Source organism: Hippopotamus amphibius, chromosome 5 (assembly GCF_030028045.1).
Source record: "Hippopotamus amphibius kiboko isolate mHipAmp2 chromosome 5, mHipAmp2.hap2, whole genome shotgun sequence".
NCBI classification, from domain to species: domain Eukaryota; kingdom Metazoa; phylum Chordata; class Mammalia; order Artiodactyla; family Hippopotamidae; genus Hippopotamus; species Hippopotamus amphibius.
This window is the reverse complement of record NC_080190.1, coordinates 14,028,843-14,044,750: the sequence shown is the minus strand read 5'-3', so window position 1 is coordinate 14,044,750 and position 15,908 is coordinate 14,028,843. Positions and strand designations below refer to the sequence as shown.

Below are 15,908 nucleotides of genomic sequence, written 5' to 3'. Positions count from 1 at the left end.
CATGACTCATTCTCTATGTTCCTGAATTTACAGTATCAGCCTACACACAGTCTGTATCAGACGGCTAGAAAGCCTCTGATGAAGGCTGAGGAAGGAAAGAGAACTGGTGAAAACCACAATAAGCAGTTCTTTACCTCAACTGAGCACCAAGAGGAGGTGCCAAAATACCCAGGCCAGCCAAAAAAATCACAACATCCAGCTGTGGTCTTGTCCGTCAGCTTGTGACAATTTCTAAAAGCCCCTTCTAATTAGGACTATGAAACACACTTTCAGGAAAAACCACTTCCCAGGCCACCAATCCCCTCTATCCTCATTCATTCACTCAATCTTTCCAGGAACAACAGGGAAGGGGAGTAAAAACAAGCAAACCATGTTTGTTCTGAGAAAGTTCAGGGTTACATTGTCTTGAGTTCTAACTGTCTAATACCATTATACCAACTTCTTTTCTAAGAACCATCTCATAATTTAAAGAATGACAGCTGAGAGAGAGATTTAGGAAGACATTTCCAGGCAGAGAACTTGAATTTAAATCATCCTCCAAATACTACATTCTGTCCTTTTTTAAAACTGTGATACTTAATCTGAAGATACACAAAAATTAATCAATTGCTTTTATTATGTAACTGAAATATCAACTCTACTGTCTCCAACAAAGAACTGATAATTACTTTTATAACATTAAGATAAAGTCATTTGTAAAGACAGTATCTTTCTTGCGCTTATGTCTAATCCATTAAAAACAAATGCCAATCTTAAAAACACAACTCCAGAATAAACGCAGTTACACTGAGTACAGATAAGAAAGTATAAGGAGCTCATTGGCTATGCTACACCAAATGGATGAAAAGTAAAATTGATTTTATACTGAAGGGCTATATAAATAAATAAATAAAATCCTATCTTTTTTTTTCCTGTATGTATGCTTAGATTTCTTGTACAAATAATAGATTGTTCCATTTCATTCACTTCAATAGGATGAATTCTTTAGAAAAAGACTGAGAAAAGATTTGCTAATCAACTCCCAAATTTTATGCTTATTTTTTCTATTTCCATCAATTTCCCAACATAGTTAACATAAGCAGGAAAATCTTTTCAGTAAATTGAGCAACTGAAGATGCAAGTGAAGTCTCAAAGGTCTTGAAGAACTCTGGCAAGTCACATATACCCCATGTTGCTTTTGGTTTCCCACCTCTTCTTTGCTTCAAACCTAAAATGAAGAATATGAAAATCCCAATTTACTTCCAAACATCTTCCTGAAGTAACATGTTTACTAAGCGCCAAAGTAAAATAATCTTAAAAAGTTTTCATATACTCCATCAATTACAAAATAAACATCAAACAGGATGAAGAAACGCCTCCATGTTTATAACCTGATAAACATTCAGCAAAGATAACAAAGAATAAAATGAATAACAATTACACACAAACTGGATTCACCAAATATATCACAGGATTTCTCTAATTCCTATGAATTTAGTAGAATTACTAATTTAAAAAATCTTAAACTCACCCCCAGGCAAGCTTCTTCTTTTTTCGAGCAACCTGTGAATTTTCAGCATCCTTTTTGGCTTTTACAAAGTTGTGGCAGGCAATCGCTTTGGCAATTTTTACACCAAGCTAAGAATTACAAAGGAGGAAAAGTGAAAATCAATTATTTTAACTGACACAAGAATTAAAATGATACAAATACTCGAGAATTTGTGGGTAAGAAAGCCACGTCTGTGTTGCTTTAGACATGCTAAGAAGAGAAATTCTTATGCTCGGACCTAGAAACAACCAAAGGACAATGGATGCAAAGATGTAGCCCCTATTCTCCTACCTCCCACGGACCTTTACCCCAGACCTGTACCAGCCTCCCAGTCTCCCAGATGGAGCTCCTTCTCAGAGGAAGGCCCCTCGAGGGTCCATGAGGGCTGTGGATGACGATCTTGAAGCGCTTTCAGCATTTCAGTGGGCCAGACAGGAATTTACCCCGATAAGCCTGCACAGGCTGACAGAGACATCCAGTTTCTTTGCTCTGGGCTAGAATTACAGCAACTCGGTATGGGAGCACCCGTTATCTCATGCTAATCAGAAGTTCGGATTGGCAGTCATAGATGTGATTAATGAAACACGGGGAAAGCTAATTACGACTTCATAAACACATTCTGTGTGATGGGCAATCGCTTTGCACTCACTGATAGAAAAAAGAATACAAGGGGTGCCAACAGGCAAAAAGGCAGGGCCCCAGGACCACAATACCGAAGTGTTTCCTCTACCAGAACTCCCCGTTCCTGCTCCTCCTTACACCCATCTATCCCAGTCCGAGAAGGTCCATGCAGAACAAAGGCTCCTCTCAGCCCTGCCCCCAGAAGACTTCTCTAACTCAACCCAACACAGTTCTCATTTCTGTATTTCTCCAGCCCTTCAGCTTCTATGCCATAACCTATGGTTCCCACTGCGCTCTACACAGCTCTCTGGCCCGCAGAGCTGTTCCTCGGCGAGTGTCTCCAGGACAGGCATGGTAATCCCCTAGTTCTGGTGGGCTCTGATTTTAAAAATGCCCATCTACATGGATGGCTCAGAAGTATCTGTTAAGAACCCAGGTTAAACAACAAAGGCTAATAATCTCTCCCTGGTGTTTCTTTCCTTTTCTCTCTCTGTACACAGCCCACTGCACTTCAGTAGCCAGCAGACTTATGAATGAGAGGAAAGGACCCAGAACCCACTCTCAAGTCAAAGTATTACAGCCCAAGGTTTAGGGACCTGCTTGCCAACAGTGAGGCATGGGGCTTGTGTGTAAGGAGAGAAGCCAACCCAGGAAAGTGAGGTTTGACGTGCCTGACATTCCTTTCCGCTCATCTTGGAGAACAGTTTCCTTTACAATGAAACAAACAAGCAGTCCTCAAGTACTGACTGGGGTTTAAAAATGAGAACAAGAACAGATCTGATTTTTCAGTCCAGGAAAGAATACACACATGAAGGTAAGTAAATGGAAGCCACGTGACAATCCAGCCAGGGTGCAGAGGTGGTCGACACGAAAAGGAAAGCCACTGAAGGAAGGAGGGGCGGCTGTGGCCATGAGCCCACCTGGGGAAGCAGACCAACCCGGGGTCTTCCCTGCACTCCAGCCAACCCCGGCAGCACTGCTGGCATCATCGTCTTTTTTCACAAGGACGACATTCATTCAACCAGTATCATGGGGGCAAAAATGCCAGGCATATATTTTGCCAGGCACTGTTGTAGGCGCTGCAAATACAGCTTTGAAAAAGAGGGCTTGGGGGTGTGAGGGGAAGGGGTTGCCAGTTACATCTGACTGCTTCGAACCCGGCCGCGTTCTCTGGGCTCTCTTTTCATTTCTAGTTCTTTATCAAAGAAAAGCTCATCTAAGTCAACTGAAAAAAAGCTAAGAATCAAAGGGCTGTAGCATCATCACCTAAGGAGAAAACGAAGCTCTGGAAGAATGCTGGGACATCATTTATCACAAAGATGGATTTCCTATTGACTGAAACACCATCCACGTGTCATAAATGTAAAAAAATCAAATTAGTGTCTGTCTGGTTAGGCCAGTCAAAACTGCAGTATCAAACAAACCCCCAAATCTCATTGGCTGAACTTTTATTTCTTGTTTCATTTAATGTCAGCTGTGGACTGGCAGGGCTCTCCATCTTGTGATGCCAGCAACTCAACACGTGGCTTTCAAATCGCTGTGGCAGAGGAAGAGACGGCCAGAGGGCCCCACACTGGCTCTTCAATGCTTTAGTCCAGAAGCGACATGCAGCATTTCTGCTCACAGGTGTCTGGTCAGAACTACTCACAAGTCCACCTCACTGGGAGGGGCTGGCCACAGGGACTCTGGGGGACACTAGCGGAGCAGTAAGTGCACCTAATGAACTGTCTACTGTCATAACATGCAGCTTGCCACCTGGGTTTAAGATGTACGCTGGGTCTCTCCACATTCGTGTAGGATATTTAGTCTCTTCTCTGTCCTCTGCCTCCAAAAGGTAAAACACAGAACTCAGTATTTGGCTGTCTAATCACACTCCTATGTATTAGATATCATATGCAAATTTGATCTATGATATAGTTTTTGCCAAGATCACCCCCTAACAAAAGTCCCACTCAGCTAGCTCATCTTATATTTAAATTGAGCCGATACTTTGAGTCTGAAACTAAAATGACCTGAACTATATCTGCCATGTACCATTAACCCCGTGACAAAATTACTTCCTAAAACTGTTGTAAATTAAAATGTAGCTTACATTTTTAGCTTACTGAAATTTCCCAGTATGGGTTTTCTGGATTTGGGATAGAGAAACCAAAGAGCATCTCAGTGTGTCAGGACATTGACAGTGGTCAATTGATTTAAATGCGACTCCTCAACAAGGTCCTATACTCTTACAGTGTGAAAGCTTTTAGTTTTCTAGCAACACAGGGGACAAACCCAGCACAATCAGCATCACAGCAAAGACTGAGAGCACATATGCCACATGAGACATAGTATAAACTTGTTAAAAACGATACATTACAATGTAAGAAACATGTATTTACAGAAGAGGGCTCCATCATTTTGTAGACTAGTAAGTATAGTAAACAATTAGGTACACAGACGATACGTTCAAATAGACCTGTCTGTAGGAAAGGTCTATTTTCTAACTGTATTTTGTCTGGGGTTAGGTTCAATGGAATGTTCTTTAATTGATAAACAGTAAACAAGCCTGGTCTATCCATTTTACTTCATTAGAATCTTTTAGCTTATAATGATGATGAAAAGTCATATCAATGTTGTGTCCTTCACATGTTAAAAATGAATGTGTTTCACTTATTCCTGTGGAGAAAGTAAAAAGAATGGAAATATTTGGAAATATGAAAGGATCATAAGATCTTCTATAGAAGAGGCAGTTGAGAAGAAACGTGTTTTCCCACACAAGATGACTAACCCAAGTTCCAGAAGATAAAAGAATACCGTGCTATGTTTCAGTATTACAAACAAACAATATAGGCCCACAAGAATCCCCCTTTCACTTCTCTAAAAACAAAAATGCATCTTCGTGCCCAATGTAAACATCACAAAAGCTTGGTCAATGGTTTTTATATTAAAAAACTGTTTCGGGTCATCAGATAACTATAGCAACACAATGTGGGAAGAAATTTTTTTAAACGAATAAAAATATATACAGAATTTCTTGTATGTGTAGCTAAAGTATCAGCATTTTCCATATAGAACATCCAATATTTTGCTGCATTTTAATTAAGGTGTCTAAACATTATCACAAAGAACTGCAAATTGGTCAGAGCAAGCAGTAAGGAAAATTAAGCTCTAAAGGCTTTTTATCACCATATTTCAGGAACCAAGGGTGTAAAATGTTCTAATTTGGGATATATTAAAAGCCATAAAAGGTCTTTCAAAAAGATTAATGGTACTTTGCTTGGATTTAAGATAAGGGCTTTAGCTGGTTGGAAAAGCAGGGCCCTGGCTGGACCCTTGAGGCATTCATCTTTACAGCCACTTGGAAGATTTGTAAAAGCGTCTGCATAACCTCAAGCAAATGCACGGCGACATTTTTTTAATTCCTTTCAATTTTACAGGTTTAGCATGTGTAAATCATATTGGGTTGTAAAATAGACATAATGGCACATCTTGTAACATAGGAGAGATTTTTAAAAGACAAACTTGCAAAATAAAGTTAGTTTTTCTCAGTAAACCTTCCCCGACTAAAGTTTGCCGATAATCATTTGAAGTATCTGATTCAAACAGCTTAATCTAGCATCACTGTAAACTCCTTATCCATTTCCTAAAATATTTTACTCCTCTTCAAATTACTAGCTTGTAACAGATTTATGAAGTTTTCCTCCCTTCTGAACACTTCCAAGGCACTTCTTTAAAAATACCAATTATCATACTTTAACTTTTTATGGAATAATAGGTCTCTATGAAAAATATTTATGCCATTCTCTTTTGTTCTTTAATTAAATGAAAACAGATGTTTTCTGAAGTAAAGCGGAACCATTACTGGAGTACTTAAAGTGTTAAGGTCTTTAATTTTTATATCAGTTTGGTCGACAATTCCTGATTGTCTTTACTCAAGCTCAACATTAATGTCAAGCAAGTTACCTAGGAGACGAAAGAGATCAAAGAGACAAAAACCCCTCCAATGTCTGATTAATCAAGCCTGCAAACAGCTTATTTCTTTTCGCCTGCATGCAAGTATGAAAATGAGATTCTGGGAGCCGAACACTGTGCAGATTTGTTCATTCTTATCAGAACAAAGCCGGCGGCAGCTTATTTCATGGATCATTGGCGCTGTCATCAGTGCCACACAGAACGGGCGGCAGCTCCTCATTCTGAGGCTTGAACAAAATTAGCAAGAAGTCGGCACAAATTAGCCTCTCATCTTTTTGGTAATATGACATTATTCATTTACTTTTTATCCAATTTTTAATTTTTTCCTTGTCAGCTATCCCTTTCTAGTGTCTCTCGCATGGCATCATAAAATGCCTTCTTAAAAACAAGCAGAGAAAGAGCCAAAGTCGAAATAACATGCAAAGTTCAAGAAGCAAAGAAGAAAAAGCACTTCCAAGGACTGATGATGCTTTACTTTTTTTTTTTTTAATAACTTTCAAAACTTTGCAAGAATATTGATAAACAGCTCAGAACATAGGGAGTTTTATGAAATCGGTAGTATGTTTCAATAAAGAATATGATGTGGCTACTGTGCTTCACTCAAACTGCACTTTAACAGGCAGGTGCTGTAGTGAATTCAGGATGGCTCCACTCGGATTGGTACCTTTCTCTCCACAGTCATACCTGAGATGCCGAAGCTCTGAGGACAGCAAATAAGCTATGCCATTTCCAGTCATTTGAACACTGACTTAAATCGAGTCTTTTTCTCTCTGTTAGAGAAAACAGCCCAATTTCACTGTCATCTTAAAAAATGTGCACGCACAGGTTTGCATATTTGTGTACTACATATATCTGTGTTGTGTGCACAACTGTACAAACACCTATTATTTATTTTTATACCTACAACTTCATATCAGTTAAAGCCAAATGGCTTTTATTTCACAGCATAACCCAACAAACCGTTTTTAAAATATATGTTCGTACAGACACTATATATGTGTGTGTGTATTATTTTATATACGTGTGTGTGTATATATATATTATATATATATGATTCACCTTACAATTTATAAAAAAATTCTGCACTTGGTCCATAAGGTGTGAGAAGATAGACTTTGATTGATACCCTCAACTCTGATTTCATAGTGAAATAGTTTATATAACACCTGGTTTAATGATGACTATTAAGGCTTCAAATTATATGTAGATTACAGTATTCCAAAGCGGGGAGAAAAGACGTTATACTGTTGAAATTACTCCTGGATAGAGACATTTATATTCAAGCAACTTATTTCATTCATGAGGGAAAAAAAGCATTAAAAAATTAACCATGAGCTGTTAGATGCTTTACACAGTCCCCATCAGAAAGACAGTTTTTTTTTTAAAGAACTGTAGTACTGTTTTCAGCAATTTCTTTATCTCTGTTCTTCTAAGTAAGAAAGCTTATTAACAAGCTTTGAACTTAAAATCACATTTACAATAATGTGCCATCAACAGTTTTATAAGCTAATTAGAAAAAGATTAATTAATGACTGGCTGCTAATAAAATGGCAATCATGAAGAAAGAAACCAAGGGTGCTAAGCTTCAACTACCACCAATTAAGAGCTAATTACAAACAAATTATATATGTGTTTTGCTGTGGGCTTTAATTTACTAAAATGGTTTTAATTAAAAGAGAAAACATGCTGATTAATTGAACTGCAGAAAAAATCTACAGTATAAACTGTGCTTTGTCTGTCTCTTTAATTAGACTTGTAACATCTGAAATCTTTTTTTAAGGTTTGTTAAAAGCACAGATAAACATGATTAAAAGAGAGCATAAGGAACACCATTCTAGGTGATCACCCAATCACACCCCAGAGGTCAAAAGAAAATGTCCTCAGTGCAATGAGATCTAAAAAGCACACCTAAAAGCCTGAGAGGAAAACCCATCACTCAGTACCATTTCATTTTTCTCATCTTAAAATGCTCCAACTGCAAGGCTGTACACCATTCTTTACAGGAAAGAACGTATCTTTAAGTTCCATGTAAAGGAATTCAACCAGGCCTTCCCTCACCTGGATAGGCATCGCTTATCTTCCATACATTGTGCCAACTGTTCACCTATATGAAATAACTGAATTACTTTTAAGAACTAAAGAGAATAAGGCTTCAAAGAATCAAAATCATCATTTAAAAGCCCCCCGGACTATGCACAGACTACAAGATGACACACAGAGGAATATTTAAATTAAAAAACCACTGAGAAATGACCAAAGTTAATGCAAGTGAGTCAGTTCTAGATGATCCTTAACGGAGGCACACACCCCTTCCTCCACGGAAGGCAGTGCGCACCCAGCGTCCCCAGGTGGCTGATCACGCCGACTAGCAAGAGCCTATTCAGTGAGGGCTTTCTCTCCCCAGTGTCCCAGCGTCTCTCCCAATGCTAACCAGTGAAATATACCACAAAGAAAGTGGCCCTACAGTCTGCTAACCGGAAAGAGGGAAGGAAGGAAGGAAGGAAGGAAGGAAGCAAGCAAGGAAGGAAGGAAGAAAGAAAGAAAGAAAGCAAGCAAGCAAGCAAGCAAGCAAGCAAGCAAGGAAGGAAGGAAGGAAGGAAGAAAAAAAGTAAGGGATGGAAGGCAGGGTAGTAAAATTTCAAATAGGGGCATAAAATAAATTTTGCCAGAGAGTTTGCAGGCATTAGATGACTTTGTATCAAATAATGTATTATTTAAATACACCCTTGGTACTAGCAAAAAAGGAAATCTCCTTTCTGTAAAAATAAAATGTTGAGATACTTAATTTTAAATTCTTAATATGTACAAATGAGTACTATTTAATGCACTTTTACTTTACCTTCCCTTCCATGGCTAGAAATCACAATAATTAAAAAACTAGAAAACACCTGCCAGCCTTCTTAGAGTCCCAGGTTCTAATGATAAATTCTTACAACAGCTAACTGGAATATATGTTCAGCTTCATATCCAAACAAATTGTTTCACCTTTGGAATCATGGTTGTTAAGAGAGTTCTAAAAGTAGTAACAAAAACAGGAAGAAAATAATTTTGCCCTCTGGATTATAAAGAGTTTAGATCCACATGACTTGCTTCACTATAATGTCTTTCAATTCCACTATTTTTTTGTATGTGATGCAAACACCTTTCCTAAAATATCAAAGCTCTGAAAATAGCACTGATGAGAAGTAACTTCAAACTGATCAAGTTTGGCAGCATCTCTATCTCAAAAATTTAAACAAATGTTTCAATCCTGAACTCTAGATATGAGAACGTTCCAGGTACTCTGATGGATAAATCTGTCAAAATTGTACTATTTGGGGCAGGTTTTTTTTTTTTTGAGGGGTGGAGGGGGGTGATGAATTCAAGCTCTTATTCCATCTAGACAACACAGCATGTACATAGACACAGAATTAATAACCAAAAGAAAAAGGGGAACTGTAGCCAGAATCCTCTCAGGGAAACTAAAGCCTAACAACAAATTGTATTGGAAAAGTTCTAAATGCCACAGCCAAGCGTTACAGCATCTGAAATATTTCTGCGAAAGGACCACTTCTTACATGTTAACATCAAATACAGAAGCTATCTCCTCAAATGTACATATATATCCCTCTGCAATGAGAATACCTTCAGATTTTCTAGGAAATGGCTCTAAAAATAGACCTTAGGCAACAAACTGATAATCTGCCCAAATTTAGAGAGTATTTAATGTATTAAGCTAGGAAAGAATACAATTCAATCAATTCAAACATTAGTTTTTTAAAAAGGCCATTCCTACCTTTGTTATTTAAATATTAACAAACTATTACTATTTCAACATTATTAACTTTACCTATGTTTTGGAATCCAAAAATCTTAGTCTATTTAATAAATTTAATAAAGTTAAAATTAAATTCTCAGTTTAATTCATACTGCCAATGTAATATTTATCTATATCTATAAAAAGAATACTACCAAAGTGAGATACTATTTTTTTATCATTTATATTTGTGATACCTTGGTTTGGTTCTTAATAAATACTATGCTTAACAGCACAAAAGGCTGAAGTCACTGCCTTAGGCCTCCATTCAGAAGCTGGAGCAAAAGAGCTTTAAAATGTGAAACATTTTATATCATTATTCCAAATTGAAGGGTTTTGGCCTTAGCAAAGATGGTAGCAGATTATAACCAAAATATCTCAGATGTGAATATTAAAACCTTGCAAACGTTTTTAAATGACTATTCTAAGTTATACAAAATGGTCATAACATTACAACATGAAGTATGTACTGATGTTTTCAAGGAATTAAGTTTAGTTGGTGCTGCCAAAGACTATCATATTTGATTTGCTTATAGAAAAGGTAAGCTTTAAGGGCATGAGATACACAAAGCTCAAACAAAATTCACAGGCAACCTCCCTTTCTGACTCATTTCTGCCCTGACATTGTACAGCTGTAACTGAAAGCAATATATCTAGCTAATGTAGGTGTGACTCATTTGATGGTAGAAACTCACTGTCTGCTACCAAACCAAGTTGGTTTTTATCTACAGTGGGCTAACATGAAGATGCCTAGAGAAAAATTCTGTTTCTAAAATGTGAGATTCAACTGAAGTGCTGCTTAATTACTTTATTAAATCTAGGCAGTAGCACTTAATTTTGAAATATTTGTTTATGCTGGTTTCTACAAATTGGTATGATCTGGATTGTAACAAAGATAGTGTGTCAGAAAAGACAAGTTCCAAAGGATGGCATTTTCGAGGATCACTATCAATGAATGGAATGTTCTTCTAATTCAGGTCTGAGGTTAACAAGCTACAAATGTGCTCAAACACGTGTGCATGTGCGTGTGTACATGTATATGTATAACGTATATACATAAATAGTATTAAAAAAAAAAACTCTTCTTTTTTCAAATTAGAACAGTTTCGTCAGTATGACACAAACCCAAGTGTATTTTTCCACTTTATCTCTCCTCCAAAACTGTTAACAACAAAGAAGGATTTCATCAACAGGAGGGACAGTCCCAAAGCAACCACATTACTACACGGCAAAACCAAACGCAACAGAGCAATCTAGGTTTCCAACATGTGAACTTGAGCCATCCCCCAAACCAAATTAAATACGTCTTTAATGTCATCATTAAGACAATACGATTCTGGAAAAATATGTGCTTGCTCTGTCATGATGCTAGTGCACTGACAGCTTTATTCTGGCATACCAGTTTGTTTTGTTTTGTTTTGTTCTGTTTTGAGGAACTGTTTTCAAAGCCCATTTTCAGACATGGTTCTACTTTTGGCTTCATTTTTCTCAATACTGATGCTGCCCTATTTCACAGGCTTATAAATGTTAGACATCAAAAATTAGTTTCACTTATTATGGTTGGAAAAGGCTTTAAGAACTCTGGGATCTGTGCCTCTGAGCAAAGGCTTTATCAGCAGGTCCCAGTCACTGCTTCTTGAAAAAAGAAAATGATACTGATTAAAAACCCATATACCTGATTTCCAAAAGGACACCTGCCATGCACATATACATTTAATTCATAAAGGGTTTCTGCCCCAAACTCACAATTACTTACATCTCAAAATCCCATCTTTCATATCCACAGTGACTGGCACCAAGGAGGTAAATATGAAAACTTAAACCCCAAACTAAACTATCTATTCAAGAATTCCATCTTGATTACTTCATTTATTCTTCACGGGTGCTTAATTAACATGGCATCAGTATCTCTCCAACGTCTGTGTCTGACCAGCAAAAACTTTCCAGATGTTTTTCCACTTACACAAGGCAAAGAACAGGTCCCAAATCATTGTTTTTCCTTTTAATCAGAATTCTTTAACCCCACACTAAATAAAGTTCTTTTACTAGAACAAAGCATTATACTTGTATGGAAGTAAAAAGAACACTTGGGGAAAATGTTTACTATCCTTACAAGTGCTGAAAATAGTATACATTTCTAAAGCAATCTCATTTGTCATGAAGTGTGACAGGAAATAATAACTCTTAAAATGGAAAATACCTAGTCACTATTATGCAATTCCCACTTCTAAAATAGCAGTATGACTAAAACAAAACACAGAAACAGAAACTTAATATCCTCAAAAGAAACACACATCTCTGAGGCCTCGGAGGCACTACTTCTGTTCACTCCGACAAGCAGCTTCCTGCAGCAGAGAAAGGACAGCTCATGCGTGACCACTGATGAGGCAGACAGAAGAGAGCGAACGTGTAACCCTGGTGGACATAAGGCCACTGCCACCCCAGCCTTCCCAGCGCATCACTTAGGGAAACTATATCCAACTCCCAATTGTCCAGGTTACTGAGAGATTTAACACAGACACATGAAAGATTTTAGAATCCAGTACTTCACTGAAGGCAAATTTTAGATCTGACTTGCCAGGTAAAGATGAAAAGTACAATCAAATAATGTTTCCAAGATCTTTATTATAATAAAAATTGTCTCAAGCAGGAAAACAACCAGCAGTGAATACTAAAACTAGTAGCTAAAGAACAGTGAGAAAAAGAATATTTACAGAGTCTCAAATCATCTCCCGCCTCTCCATGAGATACTTATTAATTACACTGGGAAGAACAGTAATGTTATAGAGGAGAAACCTGGAGACACCACCTTAACCAAATAATCAAAGGAACGTCATCAATAAATTGGACAGATGGACACCACATGCTTCCTGGTGTCCTGCACTGAGAAGAACACAGTATCATTTCCGTGATTTTCCTGCCAAAAAATGTATAACCTGAATCTAAAAGCACCAGACAAGCCAAAATTGAGGGATATCCTACAAAATAACTGGCCTCTACTCTTCAAAAATACTAAGGTCCTGAGAAACAAAGACAGACTTAAAGAAGACTAAAAAGATGTGACAACAAAACTCAATGTCCTAGACCAGAAAAAAGAAAATATTCTTCTGCTAGAAAGGAAATCAGTGATATATTTGGCAAATCTAAATAAGGTACATAAACTAGAAAGAATGGTAAAACAAATCTTAACTGTTAACATTTCAGATATCTGGGTGAAGGGTAAACAGAAAATCATTTTACAAATTTTGTAACTTTCTGAAAGTTTGAAATTATTTCAAAATAAAAGATTTTTTAAAAAAAATCAAATTGTTCAACTCTTAAAATTTTAGCATTACTAACTTTGCCTAAAAGGAACACAGAGCCTGCAGTAAAATAAATACTTCTCTCTGAATTCCTCTGGTCTCTGGTATGGGAGCTAACAAATAGAAAAAGGACAAAAAGAAAAACATCCAGCCATGGATGGATCACAGGGAGCCCACATTTTAATGTTGTAGACAAGGGCTTGCATTACTCTTTCTTGCTTTAGCAAGGCAAAGATCTAAGGAAACTTAGTGACTGAAGAAGCTGCTACAATAACCAACAACTAACATTGAAATCCTACTGAGTTTGTGGTACCATTCAACACACCATCAAATTCACTGCATTAAAATGTAATACCTGAGGGACTTCCCTGGCGGTCCAGTGGTTAAGAATCCACCTTCCAATGCAGGGGACGTGGGTTCGATCCCTGGGTGGGTAACTAAGCCCGCACACAGCAACTACTGAGCCCACGGGCCACAACTAGAGAGCCCACGCACTGCAACTACTGAGCACGCGCACCACAACTAGAGAGACATCCATGTGCCACAACTAGAGAGAAGACCATGTGGCGCAACAACAACAACCCATGCACCACAACGAAAGACCCTGCGTGCCACAACAAAGACCCAACGCAGCCAAAAATAAATAAATTAAATAAACACTTTAAAAAAATGTAATACCTGAATCCTTCTATTTGGAAAGAGAATTAGAAAATGCTATTATACTCAATGAATGCTATAATCAATGAAAGCAAAATATGGCTACTTTAAAGATGAAACAGAGCAATTTTCAAACTGAAAGCACAAGAGTATCATAGGCTAGGAAGGGATGAATGAATCTTACCAAAAAGAAAAAAAAAAGCAAACATCAAAAACTTTTTAAAAATCTCACTTTTTGAAATGCCACATAACTGCCATTTATGCTGCTTCTTGCCTAGGTCCCAAATTCAAGCTCACAGCTTCCTAATTCCTTTAGATTAGCCATTAATAAGTGTACATGCATATACATTCACATTATAAACCAAAGTATCAATATCTAATGTGACAACTGATTTAAAGGTTTAAGGCGGGGGGGAAAAGACAATTTGTGAATCCCTAAGCCTCACTTCTGAACTGGTTTTCTCCCCTACATAAAAGTATAAATCCCACAAGATACTTGAGGCCAGCAGCCAGAGAGAAAATAAACAAGCCAGCAAACAGCCACCAATGGTAGATTTTTTGACACCGGAGGGTGTAAGGGTGGAACGGTGTTTCCACAGAATTTACAGAAATAGTAACATCACCACTAGTCTCGGTTTAGAAAACACTGTTCAGTGCACATGCCAACAGTTTACACAGACGACTGACGATGTTCTCTATGTAATTAAACATCATGGAGTAGTTACAGTTTAAGAATGAGGTGAAGAAGGTAGGGACACATTAAAAATGAAAGCTTTGATAAAGCTTTCTTCCTAAAAACTACGTACAACAAAAAAGACTTACAATATAATGACAAAAAAACATATGCCAATTATGAGCTCTTTATGTGTGACTTTGCCTAGTGATACCTGCCAGTGATTCCCAACTGGAGGAATATTCCTCCCAGAGGGTGCAAGTGAGGATGTCTTGGTACTTGGAAAAAGAATATTCAATATACCTGTTAGTTTGATACTAGAGAGTATAGGCTTAAAAAAAAGACTGAAAATTATTTAGGGCCGAGGGAGCTGTTTAGAATATGTAGTAAGAAAGCATTCTGGGGAGCAAGGGTCAGGAACACATTGAGAGATGTGACAGGAGAGCACATGGCTGCCCTCAGGGAGAGTTAAACTCAGTTAAAGATGCAAATGGAAAAAGAAAGCTAGCCTTTTAATCATAACTGGCAAATGCTCTCAGAATTAGATGAAATCTAGGGTTGAATATCAATCATGGATTATTTCCAGCATAAGATTTAGATCAGAATAATTTAATAACATTAAAGACAAAAATAAAACCCAACATTTCGAAATAATGGTGGATTAAGAAGGAAGAAAATGGACCGAATGGAAAATCTTAGATCAAATATTTGAATACTGAACTTACTCATGATCACAAAAAGAACGTACGCTCATTTAAGAAGATCTGGAAGCACAGAAGAGTGTCATCAGTTGGGCTAACTCACCTCTCGAGTAGCTAGCTGGTTGCTGAGTTCCTCCGCCTTCTCAATGTTCCACTCTTCCACAGCCTGGTCTATGCTCTTCTCAAGACCTGACTAAAAAGAAAAGAAACCTAAAACTTAGAGGCAGGAAAGAAAGGCAAACATTTGCTAGCAAAGACTATGTCAGAGGACTACACCAAACACATTACATACTTTGACTATTTAATTCTCACAATAAGCACATATGGTAAGTTGGTACCACTCCCATTTACTGATGAAGATGATTAGGCTTCTTTTCCTTGCTCCCAACTGGAGCTGAGACCGTCATTCAATAGCCTCTCAGAGTCTCTGAGCCCAGGCCACGCTGCTCTACTGTCCTTATCCCATTCTGGTCCTGTGATCATCCACCAGCCTCTAGAAATTTCTCTTTTTTGTATTTCTGCAGAATTTTTCTCCTGATACTCCAAACAACATCCTGGACTCACTCTTCCAACATCCTTCTCCTTCAGGGACTACTAAATAACCCCCCACGCCAGAATCTATACTCTAGGCCAGGGACTCTCCAAGTGTGGTCTATGTACCAGTTCAGGGCTGTGA

At 37.7% G+C, this 15,908-nt stretch overlaps 1 protein-coding gene across 3 annotated transcripts in view; it reads right to left on the bottom strand.

Annotated features, from left to right (window-relative positions):
- Positions 1-1,011: 1,011 nt before the first annotated feature.
- The window catches only part of FAM204A (family with sequence similarity 204 member A), a 29,521-nt gene continuing 14,624 nt past the window's right edge, over positions 1,012-15,908 (bottom strand). For all 3 annotated transcript variants that reach the window (XM_057736341.1, XM_057736340.1, XM_057736342.1), the window contains exons 6-8: positions 15,336-15,425; positions 1,511-1,617; positions 1,012-1,207 (exon numbers count right to left, since the gene is read on the bottom strand). In XM_057736341.1, the coding sequence (XP_057592324.1) occupies positions 1,156-1,207; positions 1,511-1,617; positions 15,336-15,425 (249 nt within the window). In that variant the 3' untranslated portion in view covers positions 1,012-1,155. The remainder of the gene's footprint in view (positions 1,208-1,510; positions 1,618-15,335; positions 15,426-15,908) is intronic.